Below are 14,898 nucleotides of genomic sequence, written 5' to 3' on the forward strand. Positions count from 1 at the left end.
ATGGGTATTAATCTATATCCAGATATATGTTCTAACCTCTTTTATGTTAGCTCTCTGTTCTTTCATAGACTGTCCTGAATCCAGTTCAAGTTTAGTGAGTTAAAGGTCTCTAATGGTTAATTAGATAGGATTTAATAATGTTAATAAAATGATTTTGTTTGTTTATCTGATGGCGGTAGAGTAGATGGGAAAAGGCCAAAGTAAACAAGCATTCTGTACAGTAACACAGATTACAAACCAACCACATAATGCTAGATTTCGTATATGAAACTTTTATATGAAAGTTGATGCAACATTTATTGTCCAGGTTTCTGTCCTGAACTTTTGGCATGTTCTTTTCTCTGGCTTTCGTCCAAGATCTCCAGTTTCCTCTCATCTCCAAAAAACATTCCAGTCGGTGCATCACCTAAATCGCAGTGTGAACATGCGTGCACTGATGGTGCATTCCCTCCGTGTTATGTTTTGTTATCATGGCTGGTTCGCAGATCAAGTTCACAGATCATCAGTCTACTGGTCCTCTATGTCCTATCTGCCTTCTTTTTTATTTTTATTCTTAAATCTGTTTGAATTGATCAGAAACAATCTTAAAGCTACAGCATTATCTCAGAAAATTACATGAATGCTGACACTGGAGACTCCTTTCATAAATGCAGTCTCCAGTGTTAGCATTCATGTAATTTTCTGAGGTAATGCTGTAGCTTTAAGATTTCAGCCACTGAAAGGCTTCCATGTCAGATGAGTTTGCACTTTTCAGCCTTTCGGTAACATTCCAAACTTTGAACTTCAAGAGAAAGAAAAAAGTGAGAGACTGATTACTTAGGTATGATGTTGTTCCACTACATTACATAGTGTTGTCCATTCCCAAATTCTGGATAGATTTGTGTAAGATTAAAGATTGTGTACGAAATAACACTGTGTGGTACTACAGTACCATGCTGGAACCTTCTCTAAAATGAATCTCATCTATGCCACATCTACCCAATAAAATATTACCCCCAGACAAGGGAACAATCTAGACCAATGAACTGGCCTGTTGTTGGGATTTGTCGCCTGTGTCAGATTTCCTCTCTGATATATTCCTTTCTCTCTCTTTCACCTTTTTCCCCGGCTTTGTGATTGGCCCAAGCAGCTGCTGCCAATCATGGCAGTTGTCATATTCGTTCCCCCCCCCACCCCACCCCCCGTTCCCTAAATGCCCTCTGCCCTTCGTAGGGGGTATATATAGCTTGCAGGAGAGGTTTGTCACCCCCGGCAGTCGAAAATGAAGCTTGCACTGTCCTGCCTGCTTGCCCTGCTGGCCCTCGCCACCTCCGGTAAGAACAAGTTCCAGTTAAATAGGCAAAAAAGGCATGAACTGGAATCTGTCACTGTGTGACTTCTTCACACTCATTGTGATATGTTATCATATCTTTAGTAACAGCTTGTTCACAGGGACTTTTGTGTGTTTGTGTGTGTATATATATATATATATATATATATATATATATATATAAATATATATATATATATATATATATATATATATATATTTGCTTTCTCCAAGAAAAAGTCTTCAGGACAGACAAGGTTGCACTTTCTGGAGTTTTGTTAACATGACAGGCTTACTGTATGTAGGTGAATGTAAAATTGTAACAGTCGACAAATCGGTGTGATATTAGAGGATTCTGTTTTAAGGAAGTGCTGTTATTGGAGAGAGAGAAAAAAAACTTCAGGGTGAGATGAATAACTACACTTCACTCTAGGAGCTTCTCACAACACAGCGAGGAAATTGTGTGCAAATTGTTAGCTATTCCTTTATTTATTGACATTTATTGATTGACATGTTAAAAATGTACATATAAGATGCAATCCAATTCTACAGCCTAAGTACTGTAGCTACAAAAAAGCATTATGTTCAGAAAGATGAAATATTACTATAAACCACCGAGTATGTCCTGGACAAGGCCACAAGTGATAAAATTCAGGAATAAAAAAATGTTTTTTTTGAAAAGAACATACAAACATAATTATTTATTTAATTTAATATAATTCTCATAAAGGCTCCTAAATGCCCAGGGAATCTTCCATAGAACGTGAATATGAAGTGTTGAATGTTGTATTCTTCAGGATCAAGCGCAGCTCATTAGTGAGTGTTGTGTTGAGTGCAGGTGAATGTCAGATGGCTCATGTTCACCAGACTTTTCCCCTCCTATCTGCCAAAATACACACATGTACATTTGCATCAGTGGCACACTTTAGTATTTTATGTAATAAGAACACTAATTTCATTTCCTCTCTATCTTTATATTCACTTTATTTTATTTTAATTTTTTTTTACCGTCAACTGACAGACTCACTTGTGTAATTTTCAGTCAGACACCTACAGTTATTTTGGTTAGCTAGCTTGTTTTCGTCTCGGCATCCAACAACACCGGACTGTGTTTCATGAACTGTAAATAATTATCTCATGCTAGCAGATGCTAATATTTGGCTAGGTATTCGAGGTGTCTGTAAAGCTCCAGATCATTTTTTTTACCTGGTTTATATTCCATGATTTAACAGTAAAATTGCTAGTTAGCCAAGCTATAATAGTGTCATCTGTGTTAGCTAAATTGGTTAGCTGACTAACTATGGGACTGTCCTATCACACACAAAACAAAAGTATTAGGTTTTATTTATATCTGCACTTTAAAGTAAGGTGTATACTTATAGTCAGCTGCTTTGAATTGTAACACGAGTTGATAGTCTGAACACACACAACACACAAGTGTAGTGTTTTAGTAAGTTTGTAATGATATATAATGATCTAACTTGATCACTTCTAATATACAAAACTGGCTTGAGATGTAAACATAAATAGCTCAGATCTTTTTACTATAGATATAGTTTCCAGAAAATTGAAACCGTTTGACATATTTTGTGTCCAGTCAGTCACATCTTGTTACTTTGGCTAGTTTGTCTTTATCTCAGTAGCTTGCACTTGTTTTTAGAAAGTATGTTAATCCTGTGAGGTTCATTACACCAGTTGTTAGTTAATGGTAAGTTATATATTATTATAACAACAAAGGGAGCATGTCTGAACATACTTGTACATACATGTATGCATTTAAGCGATGACTGATGCTGATTGGCTAAGATTTTTTAACACTGCAGTACACCAAATTTCAGCTGAATCGGACTTGCACTTCCTGAGAAACAAGTATTTTAATTTAACCCCATCCCTTATGACAAAATACTATATAATAGTGTCCATGTTTATTAATATGGAATTACATTTTAAAGCAAGACTAACATTGTATTTTACCTTAGGATCTGAACATTTTAGGAAACCAATTCCAGGTTTTATGCCAAATCCAAATCTAAAGTTGGAGCTGCAAATATCTTTAACTATGATAACCATTTTAGACTGTTAAATTGGAGTTATAAATTGGAGTATAGCATATTTTATATATAGTATAGTATATTCCCCATGTTGCTCCAGGTATGGGTGATCGACATGAAATTAGAGTTAGCTTTAGGATCACTAGGTCACTCCGAAATGTTAGCATTCTCATTAGTATTGATGCACATTTTGATCTATTTATGACCTCTGACCTCTCAGGATGGGATTGTTTTTGCCAGGGTTAAAATCTGTCCTTGGGCTTGTGCATGTGGTGAAACAATGTTTTGGGAGAAAAGATGACGTAAGGTGGCCATCCCTTTAACATTCTCACACACGTGTCAGACATTTACAATCTTGAACCAACCTCCACCTGACACACACACACACACTGTGCACCGTCTGTGCAGCTGCCATCACTTCAGCACTGTTTATTTCCATCTGACTGACCTTGTAGGGACATACTTTACAGGAACAGTGGAGCTAGCGCTGCTACAGTAGGAGCCTGTTTTAGCACTCCGGGTTTTCCCAATACACACACACTCACTCCCGGTTACAGATTTGCTTCAGAAATTGGATTGTCACCAGCCCAGGGTTTCTTAGTTTTGGTAAATTGCACCATTTCATCTCAACAGCTAAAAGCCCCAGCTTACATCAAAAGCATTAGCTATTGATGCATGAGTTATTGCTTTCTGTTTCTGCTTGCAGTGTTAATAGCAAATATAATGTTTAAATATCTATAAATATAAACATAACTCACTACTGAGGTGATTCTGAATTTAAACAGACACCAGCATGCACAAGGTTACAAAAGACTGATATAACCTCAATGAGCATGCTAAACCATTCAGTTTAGGGACAGAGAAGAATTCTAGAATTTGTGGCTAGCTTCCTCTAGACAGACACATGAGAGAAGACGACCACCGCCTACATACGAATTTAACACTTTCCACACAGAACATTTTTAAAAAATGTATCAAAAACATGCTTTAATTTTATTCATTTTTAAATTTTATTTAATTGCATTCAGCAATGATTAACTTGTCTGATTGTGTACAATTAGTTAAAGCTAGGATAATGTAGCTAACAATGATGAAAGATAGCATCATGCAGATGTAATTTCCAGCGCTTTCTCACACTGTCCCTGTTCTCTATGAAAAAACACAACAGTGGTGTCAAAGAGCTTTCAGCCTACACATCTTTGGAAGCAAGTGTGACGGATTCTGTTACATTAGTGTCATACTGTAGCTACAAAATACAAAAACAATATGTCTTTTTTTTATACAAAAAGAGAGAGACAAACTTCATAGACAACACACATCTCAGACAGGGGAAGTCAGGCATTCTACAGGTCGTCTCAAATTAATCACTGCATTTTTATGTAGTTATGTTTTGACTGGCTCGATACACGTACATCAGTTTAACATGTAAACATGGACGTATTCTGTCTCGCTTTCTCACATAAACATACAGTAAACTGCAGCTCACACACATGCAGCTTACACACTGCACTAGCTACTCACTCACTCTCTACAGAAAAACTACAACAGTAGTATAGAAATTATTGTTCTGATACTTTGTTCAAAAAATACAGCTAGCCCAAGGCTATCAGTGAAAAGTCTTTCCCAATTTTATAATTTTCTAAAAGGATCATTTATTCATCTTAAAATACTTTGCTAATGAGTTTGCAGCCATTATGAACATATCTTTAAAGTTTAATCTCGAAAAAACTGAAGTGAAAAAACTTTATGAATAAGAGTGGTGAGAACACCCATGTTTATGTTTGTTTGTTTGTTTGTTTGTTGTGATCAGGGACTAATTTTCCCGAAGGGTTCTGCCTCAAAGAACTGAATTAGCATTTCATGCTAAAATGACACACAACACACACTGCTACAGAACGCCTCCATCTCCACATGTCCTCACATCCTCTCTAAGTCAAGCTAAACCTTTGGGTTATGTGGAAGCTACCTCCATAAATCTCTCTGAGGATTCCCTCGTTCCCTAACCACATTAACTGTAATTTAATTTTTCATCACATGCTGTCTCTGGTGATTCTGTGAAGGTTAACCTGCGCTACTTCACAGTTCCTGCAGGGAACACGGTCCCCAAATCCCAAGAGCCTCCTCACTTCGCTAGCAAATAATTATTAAAAAGGAAGGATGAATATTTGCACAGAACTTTCTCACTCTTAGCTCTCATTAGCCTAATGCTTGCTAGCTATTGGTTTTAATTACATGATAGCCTACGATTAGCTAGCATCTGATCAAGTATGGCTAATTATTTTATTTACTCTATATTTTAGCCTAATCTTTTGAATCTTGGTGAATTGGCTAGTTAGCTAACTAGCTTAGTCTTGTGATTTACTGTAAATTGAAATGTTATATTTGAATTGAGATCACACACTGACATTTTATTTATTCCATCTTTAACCCAGAAAGATGAGTAGCACTTGGTAATATGAACATATCTACTGCTATCAAGCTCTCTCCAGAATCTAGCTAGCATACATTTAGCTAAAACTATTTCATGAAAAATATATATATCGATGCATTGTAATTTTTTTTGTTTATTTTTTTAATTGCTAATATTTTAAGTAACAGTGCTCTGTTCCTTCAACACTTTCGAAACTGTGAGTGAGCGTATGTGAAAAATAATGTCGATCTACTCCAACCTAGCTTGTAGAAGATTAACCGATGCCCACTGATGGATAAAAAAATCCCCACATTTCTTGGGGAGCATTAGCATAGATTAGCTGTATCCATCTTTCAAATTCCCCTGCACATATGCTAATCAGACTGGAAGAAGTTATCAGACAAGATATTTTGCACTGAGGCTATGAGGCTAAATTTGATAAGTAAAGGAAGTCTGATTGCTAACAGTCTAAAAAGTACAACCTATGTTTAAAGCTACTTAAAAAAATATTTAAAATAATAATTATTTAAATTAAATATTTTTTAACGTATTTATAGATGTACAATAAAATCCTAGAAGCAACACTAAATAATAATAATAACAATTAAAAAAACTGTTTTTACCTCACGTATGCTACATTACACAGCAAAGGGTCATTTTGTGCAGTTCTTTCATTCAGTAACAACTAATTAAATCAAAATTTTAACAAATCAAGTTTGGGTTTATGCAGTTCACAATTTGAGGGGGCATTATGTTAGCATTGTAGCTTCAGTGAAAAAGGAATGCCTTTGCTGATTATGTTTAGGTTTAGATTCTTACTTCTACAAGTCCATGTTTCAGGGTAGTAGATTAACTGACTGTGTGGCGACAGTGTTAGTGTTTTGTAAAGCCATTGTGGGCAGGATCTGATTCTCTATGCTAATCATTGTTCGCAAGGAAACTATTAAAGCATTAGTGTAACTATGTACGCCTGTAAGACTGGTATCAACATGTTGCATGTGTGTGTAATGATGGGGCTAAACCTTGCTCTGGTTACGCGAACACACAAACAGTACCCGCTGTCCTTGCGCTGCTATTTTGGGAGCTGATTCATACCAAGGTCAATTTGGTGCCCATGACAGAGCTCATCATTAGAGCTGAATCACCGAGGCAGGCCAGCACCTCGTATAGAAGCATTTAAAATCAAAGCTGCTCTGCCTATAAAGGGCGCACCGCTTTTCTTTTGCAGGGCCGCTGCTAAGACGGGAAGCAAAACGAAAACAATTTTACAGTCTGCCTCCAGTCAACAACTTTGATCTTGCGGCATGTCCGGAGAAGAAATTAAATATTCTACCGCTGACAATAATGGGTCAATCTTGTGTCAACCCAGGATACCATATGTGTAAGAAATAAATCCCTTCAGGGTATGCTGTTAGAGGAAAATAATCAATAACATGATGTAGACTTAACGGTAAAACCCTGCAGTTGTATATTTTCTCTTAAATTACACATGCAGTCTTGAACTATGTTATCTTTTTATAATATAATAGTAGCTAATATAATAGTATATAATATTTTGTCAACAAATACATTTTTGAAAAGAATTCACTTTATATGTTTCTGCTTGTTGCTATGTGTCAAATTGTGGACCTTTAACAAAACTAAAAAAATAAGGTAGTTCCTCTGATTACTGTCTAACAATAAACATTCATTCCTCCGACTATTAAAAAAAAAAGTTTTTCACGTTACTAAGGAGAAACTGCAAAGCACAAACTCCTCTCTACTCATAATAGAACGTTACAGCATCAGACTGTTACAAAGCACTGACACTGGAGACTCCTTCCACAAATGCTAATAAACATTACATGGCAGAAAGTGTTATCATACGAATGATTGCACACATCTTTAAAATCCATTTTAGAAATACTCTTTTGTCAGCAGTGCGTTGGCAATGGAATCTCCAAAATACATTCTATATAGAACTAGTCTGCTAGCATCTCCACGTTTGGCTGTGAAGTTACTCACACAGAGAGAATCAGACTGTCGCTATGCAGTGTTGTCCTTTTTATAACACTGGGGTGAAACTCTAGACGGTCACACAAGAGAGATCAAGGTCTGTGATCCGGGCATAGCTTGAACGCACACACAGTGCATCATTCCCTGCTGTCTATCAGAGAGTCTTGGGGTCAATACATGGTTCCCTGCAGGGTTGTTGTATGTCATGGCATTTAGGAACTGTACTGTATCGTTTTACTGTGTTTGTGTACTGTAAAGCATTGCTTAAAGACTAGCACCTTAAAATGTTTCCAAAGTAGCAATTGGATTTATCTTGGTTGAACTATGGTCTATTGCCTTTGACCAGTATCAATATCTGGTGCTTTGATTACCCAAGTTAATTTGACAGATCATATTTTGCAATCCTGGTACTGTGATGCCAAATGACTTATCGCCCCAGACCTGTGGAATGATTTGGTACGTTCTTTTTCATACTGTGAGGAAAATCACATTCTGGCCTGCACACATCCCATCTGTTTTGATACAGTCAGATACAAAGACGTCATTGACACAAATGCCAGTAGTCAGGTGATGGATCATACTCAAGGGATTTGACATTGGCACATTTAAGCTCGTCTTTCAGCTAGCGTGAACGCGCAGACAGACATTCAAAAGTCAGGGAACTGTTCTTAATATCATTTACAGCATGGTAACTGAAAATAATTCGCTTTCTTTCTTGATTTTATTCGATGGTCACATTGTTCTCGTTGGTAACCCAAACAAAACTTCCATATTTATTTATATTCTGTAACTATCCTGTTCATATAGATATCCATCACATACACATTTACACCAAAGGGGAATTTTGGTTTGCCAATCTGTGTAGCAGCTTGTTTATAGGAGTTTGGAGGAAAGCTGTGCAAAACAGCTGTAGCTATTTCCTGTGAGATAGCTGTGTGATACCAACACCTACCAGTTAGAGAAAGCAAAACCAAGACGTAACGCTAACATCTGCTCCGTCAAGTTAATGCAATAGAACAGCTTTGTATGCTTAATAAAGAGTGCTCCAATGCCAATGTATCTGACCGGTTAACAGAGAGGTTCAATTACCTTGGTTAAGGACCCTGCTGTTGCAGCTTGATAGAGCTGGGGCATGTACCCAGTCCTTCTGGTCACTAACTTGGAGCCACTGATCCACCACTGCCCAATGGCTAGAGTAGATTCTTTAGGCTCCAGTAGCATTAATACGGCATTAATAATATCCCATTTGTTTTTCAAGATACTGGGTTGATATGAGGGATCACATTCTCATTCTCCTACCTCCTTTGTGAGTTGTCATTTTAGGCTTGTTTCCAGACTATATTAGTTTGTGGAATACAGATTTAGCAGTCTCTTATCCCTAGAGTCAGTTACTTGAGGTGAGGAATCAGTACTCCTTGACCTTAATTGATTTCAAGGTTTTCAGGATTCCCTGTATTAAAATTTCAATAGATTTTTTAATTTTAATGCAAATCCAGCATGTTCCTGTCTGTAGGCTTGTATCTCTTCATATATCTTTAGGTACCAAGCCATTGATCTCATTCTTTTATAGATTCGGTGAGTGAGGTGCCTGAAGATGAGGCTCTGATGCGTCTGCAGCTGCAGCCGGAAGGTGACCTGTTCCCTTGCTGCGATGGCACTGAGGAGATCAGCCAGAGTTCCTCAAATGACACACCTGCACCTGAGCGAACCGTTTGCCAGCCCTGCAGCACTGGTTCTCAGTTGGTCCCCCCCAATAGAGGCAATGTAGCCAGGGAGGAGCGGCCAAGTGAAGAAGAGTCAGAGCAGGAGGAAGAAAGCCAGGAGGAGGAGTTGGAAGATGAGGAGCAGGTGGAGAACAAGGAACAGGAGGGAGCAGATGAAGTGGACGTGGCTGTGGAGGAGGAGGATGAAGAAGATCCCACAGTTAATCCTACTGGGGTGGGGGAAGAGGTGACCAAGGGAGAACCTTTGAAGGAGAAAGCTTTGGGAAGTGACACCATCTCTGCAACATTTATGGCAGATGCGGCACCTGTAGAAAAATCCAAAGTTGACACTGCACAGACTAAGAAGTCTGTAGAAGTGAAGAAGGATGTAGCAGAGATTGTACAAGAATCAGGAGAGGAAGCATCAACTGATCCTCCTACTGAGGCTGTCAAGGAGTCTGTGTTAAAGGAGGCAGCACGCAAAAGCTCAGGCAAAGGTACACAAGGTTGATTATCAGAAGGCTCAGAAATTTTTGTTGCACACAGATTTTAGTGCATTAATGTTTAGGGTCGCAGAAAAAGTACATATTTTTTGGAGCAAGGTGTATAAACTAATGCAGTTAGCTAATTGCAATTAGCCCAGTTTTAGTGTTGGAATTAGCTTTTGCACTAAATTTCACCATAGATTTCAAATGTTTCCCTGTTCCATGTACAAAACCTTCTATTTTCTGCTATTGATTTGGCATAAGGATTTGGTTTAAGTTATAGTGGGTAATAGAGCACATCAACTACACAGGTTTTTGAAAAGATTTGTTTTCCACAAGGGTGAGACCGGTAGTGAGACAAGTAATGCTAAAATGTTTGTAGTCTGTGTCTCACCGAAGTAATATAACAAAACGACTCCACAATACTTCTGTGCTGACTTTGCTGTATAGTTTTACCACAGAGTCTGAAAGTGTTAACGATGCTATAAAAGGGAGAAGCCTTGCCCTTTCTGTTCTCCATGCTCTCGAACCTGACACCACAGAGCTCAGGAATAACCCCGCTAACATAAATAGCTCTATGGACTCGATCTATAACACCATGTTCCGGCGCCAGCTGCTGCTGGGGAATGGCTTAACGTTCTTGCAGTCATGGTTTTAAAATGTGGGCATGAGGAAATGTAGTGAAATTGGAACTTCAGTTCAGATTCAAAGGACTGGCAGATTTTAAGGGAGGATAAACCCCTGCAGGGGGTGCTGTTAAATTAAATCCATCAGTGGCATGGTCGAGAATTGACTTTCTGGGTTTTCAATAAAGGTTTTTTAAGTTTTCAAGTCATTATTACAATAGAGCCACTGATGACACTGTGGTCACTTTCCTCTTTGCTTGGCACTAGGGAAGACCTCTCTGGGAGGCTCTGAGATGAGGGACAGGTCTCACATTGACAACACGCTACGTCTGGCTATGACTGACCCTGCTCAGCGCTTTTCAGGTTGGGCGAACACACACGCACACACACACTCATACAATTCAGGCCTTCTTTGTAATTTTGTGCAGTTATATCCATTGCTGAAACTATATCTCCATAAGTGTGAATGATATTAATGCTTTATTAAAAGAGGTGAGTAATAAATTAGCCACATAATTTAATTGCAAAATCTTAATCTTAATCTTAATTCACCAAAATACACAATCAGATGCTTGATTTATTTCTCTTCAGCCTTTTTATCTTTGCGCTATTTTTCACTCTTGCTTGTTTTTTGTCTCTGGTTTTCGCTAGCCATCGTCAAGAAGCTGCAACACATTTACCACACAGCCATCAAGCCTTTGGAGGAGGCATACAAGTACAAGGAGCTCAGACAGCATGAGGTCTCAGGTGAACATCTCCTGGCCCCATTTTTGCAATTATAACAAAAGTGTCCACATAAAGTAATTAGGGATGGGGATAGGAATTTTGTATTCATTAAGAAACACACACACACACACACACACACACACACACACACACACACACACACACATATATATATATATATATATATATATATATATATATATATATATATATATATATATATATATATATTATTATTTATTTGTTTATTTATTTTAGTTTTATAGATAACATGGCCAAGAACCAGAAGCCATTTGAATGACATTGCAGCTGTCCAACTACAGACTGCTGCTTTTGCATGTCATGTAGGTGTGGAACTTGCTTAAGGCTAGATAAATGTGTTGGTTTTTGACCAATGTACAAAACTACAGTGGGTCTCGCATGTAAAGATTGAGAGGTTGGCTATAATAAACCAGGTTTTTGTGTTTTTACAGCAATAAGGATCCAACATGATCAGGGAATGTTAAAATGCAGTACTGGTTAATAACACTAAGTTGGTAGAAATGTTCTTACTTCCAACTAAGATACTTTCTAAAATGGAAGTTAGAACTGTCGCCCTCTTCTGGTGAACGGTTTTCTTTGCTGTTACTGTTTCTCTCTGGGTTCTAGATGCCGAGATCGCCTCCAAACCCATGGTGCTGTTTCTGGGCCCCTGGAGCGTCGGCAAGTCCACCATGATAAACTACCTCCTGGATCTGCACAACAAACCACAGGAGCTTTACACAGGTAATCCCGGGAATAATCAATGTTGTTTTATTTCTCTACAATCCACCAGCTTTTGCATTTGCAAATTAGAAAAGCTAAACACCAGAAATTCTAATTATTCTAAAACGGTTCAAATATCGGTGGATCACTGGCACTCGTATACCAAAAGTGGTGTTTAATTTATTACGTGGTTTCCATGATGTCCCCCCCTTCAGGTGCGGAGCCCACTACATCTGAGTACACTGTAATTATGCACGGCGAGAAAGTACGCACCATTGAGGGCATTGTCATGGCGACTGATACCGCCCGCTCATTCTCAACCTTGGAGAAATTTGGCCAGGGTTTCCTGGAGAGGCTGGTGGGCATTGAGATGCCACACAAACTGCTGGAGAGAGTCACGCTGGTAGATACACCAGGGATCATCGAGAACCGCAAGCAGCAAGAGAGAGGTAGCTTATTACACTAGAGATTCCTTCCAAAATCTTAATTAAATTTCTGTTTAAAGAAATGCCAACAGTTGTACTTTTATCTTTGTTATATACTGTTTTAACTAGCCACAGTTTATTGGAGAATCCAAGTCCCTGTGTAAGTTGTTACTTAGGTTATATTGTCAGAGCTGCTGCTTCTGAGCAATCAGATTGAAGAATTCATCAGTGCTGGGATTTACATTATGTTATATGACATATGGTTGCTGATTTTAACCAAATACTGCAATTTGCATTTCTGCATCATAATTATGCACATGCAGCTTAAAATAATCCTTACAGTGGTTCTAAATGTTCTTCCATTTTACACTGAGTGTATTTCTTCCTGTAGGATATCCCTATAATGAAGTGTGCCAGTGGTTCATCGATCGTGCAGATCTGATCTTCCTGGTTTTCGATCCGACTAAGTTGGATGTGGGCCTGGAGCTGGAGACGCTTTTCAGACAAATGAAAGGGCGCGAGTCGCAAATCCGCATCATCCTGAACAAAGCTGACAGCCTGGTACCTCAGGAGCTGATGCGTGTGTATGGTGCTCTCTTTTGGAGCCTGGCACCACTGATCAACGTGACGGAGCCGCCACGTGTCTATGTCGGCTCATTCAGGCCTCAGGACTTCACACTCGATGCTGCCCAAAAACTCTTCATTCATGAAGAGGTCTCTCTCATGGAGGACTTAAAACAGGCCATTGAGAACCAGCTGGAGAACAAGATCGCCTTTCTGCGGCGCCATGCCATCCGTGTTCGCGTTCATGCTCTCCTTGTTGACCGTTACCTCCAAACCTACCACGAGAAGCTTGGCTGGTTTGGCGACTCACATGAGGTGATGAAGGAGATCGTGGCTGATCCTGACCGGTTCTACATCTACAAATCAGTGCTGGCCAAAACCAACGTGAGTAAGTTCGATCTACCAGGACCAGAGTTGTACCAGGACTTTTTCAATGTGAATGCACTGGGAGAATTCAAACTGTTGCAGAAGCACTGTGGCTGGAGGGGTGGGTGCTTGTTGGAGAAGATTGAGAGTGCCATCACACAGGAGCTGCCTACTTTGCTGGCCAGCCTTGGGAAAACTGAGGAAGCACCAAAGGTGGAGAAGCCCAAGGAAGTGGAGAAGCCCAAGGTAGTGGAGAAGCCCAAGGTAGTGGAGAGGCCAAAGGCTGAGGAAAAGCCCAAGGTAGAGGAGAAACCCAAAAACCCCTGGAGAAGGCAGTGAAGAAGGTTCTTTGAAAGGACAGGGTGGGGCTTAATATTTTTGGGTTGCACAACAGCATTCATACATACTGGACTCAGGGCAGCGAACATATCAATGTGTCGATACATGAAAAAAGCAGTAAATAAAGGCTTTAATTGTGAAATGGAAATTGAATAAAGGAATGAATAATCAATGAATGGATGAATAAATGGATGAGTGGATGAATGGATGATCAGTGGATGTATGGATGACTAAATGGATGTTGGGCTAAAAAAGCCACGATCAGTCAATTGAAAATTAAAGGCTTCATTTTCAGATTTTAGTGGACAGAAATATACCAAAAGATCATGTTCCCTGTACACAACATAGGGCGTCCAATACATAAGTCTCCATTCATAGGGAAAATTAACACCCCTCTCTACCAAATGTTACTTTATTTAAAAAATATCCTTTTAAAAAATACATTCTTAAAAATAACTGGAAAAAAATTTAATATAAACAAAGTATAAAAAAAAAAAAAATTTAGACACTGTGTTAAAAATTCATTTCCCGTATGTATGGAGACTTTTGGGACGTGCATGTGTACACTTTTGTTTTCTTTTCGATTTTACTTCTTACGCCTCACACAATTTCTGTTGTTGTTGCCGTTTTTTTTTAGTGTCAGTTAATATATTCTGAGAACATCTCAGTTTTCTAACTTCACAATACGTTTGCCTCCTGAATATTTCTGAGTAATTCATTTTGATGAATGTATGTAGCGCTGCATGTGAAATGTAATTTCCGATTAAAGCTTTCCTATTTTACAGTGTGCCTTAATTCCGCAGTACACAATTATTGTGTATGGGTGATAAAAATAATGGTATATTTACATATTTTATTGGTGAAATTGGCAGATTTCCCAGTTATGATTAACATTCCAAAGATGCTATGGCACGGAATGTACACTAGGGGAAGCCATGTAGCACTTAAAGTAATTGGTGGTGTTCTTTTTGGCTTCTACCTGTCTGGGGTCACCAAAGCGACTCATCTTTGATTTTACACGTTTTGCACCGGATGCCCTCCCTGATGAAACACTCACATTTTTATCTGGGCTTGGGACCAGCACTGAGAGTTAACGCTTCAGGGGCTGGATTTGCTCCTTACCCGGGATTTGAGGACAGGCAATAGCAATGAGAG

General features: G+C 38.7%; 1 protein-coding gene across 1 annotated transcript; it reads left to right on the top strand.

Moving 5' to 3' along the window:
- Positions 1–1,187: 1,187 nt before the first annotated feature.
- On the top strand, positions 1,188–14,525 carry LOC113657036 (sarcalumenin-like). Its single transcript, XM_027168565.2, has 7 exons — positions 1,188–1,313; positions 9,336–9,965; positions 10,847–10,942; positions 11,231–11,326; positions 11,954–12,070; positions 12,265–12,498; positions 12,866–14,525. Exons 1-7 carry the CDS (start codon positions 1,262–1,264, stop codon positions 13,741–13,743), a joined length of 2,103 nt encoding a protein of 700 aa, XP_027024366.2. The 5' UTR covers positions 1,188–1,261; the 3' UTR covers positions 13,744–14,525.
- The last annotated feature ends 373 nt before the right edge of the window (positions 14,526–14,898 follow it).

The sequence above is a fragment of the Tachysurus fulvidraco genome, chromosome 1 (genome assembly GCF_022655615.1).
Source record: "Tachysurus fulvidraco isolate hzauxx_2018 chromosome 1, HZAU_PFXX_2.0, whole genome shotgun sequence".
In the NCBI taxonomy this organism is placed as follows: domain Eukaryota; kingdom Metazoa; phylum Chordata; class Actinopteri; order Siluriformes; family Bagridae; genus Tachysurus; species Tachysurus fulvidraco.

Excerpts from the sequence above, each read along its gene's own strand:
- LOC113657036 (XM_027168565.2), top strand. The coding sequence starts at position 1,262 with ATGAAGCTTGCACTGTCCTGCCTGCTTGCCCTGCTGGCCCTCGCCACC. Across the intron at positions 1,314-9,335 it reads GCTGGCCCTCGCCACCTCCG|ATTCGGTGAGTGAGGTGCCT; the intron begins GTAAGAACAAGT and ends ATTCTTTTATAG. Across the intron at positions 11,327-11,953 it reads CAGACAGCATGAGGTCTCAG|ATGCCGAGATCGCCTCCAAA; the intron begins GTGAACATCTCC and ends TCTGGGTTCTAG.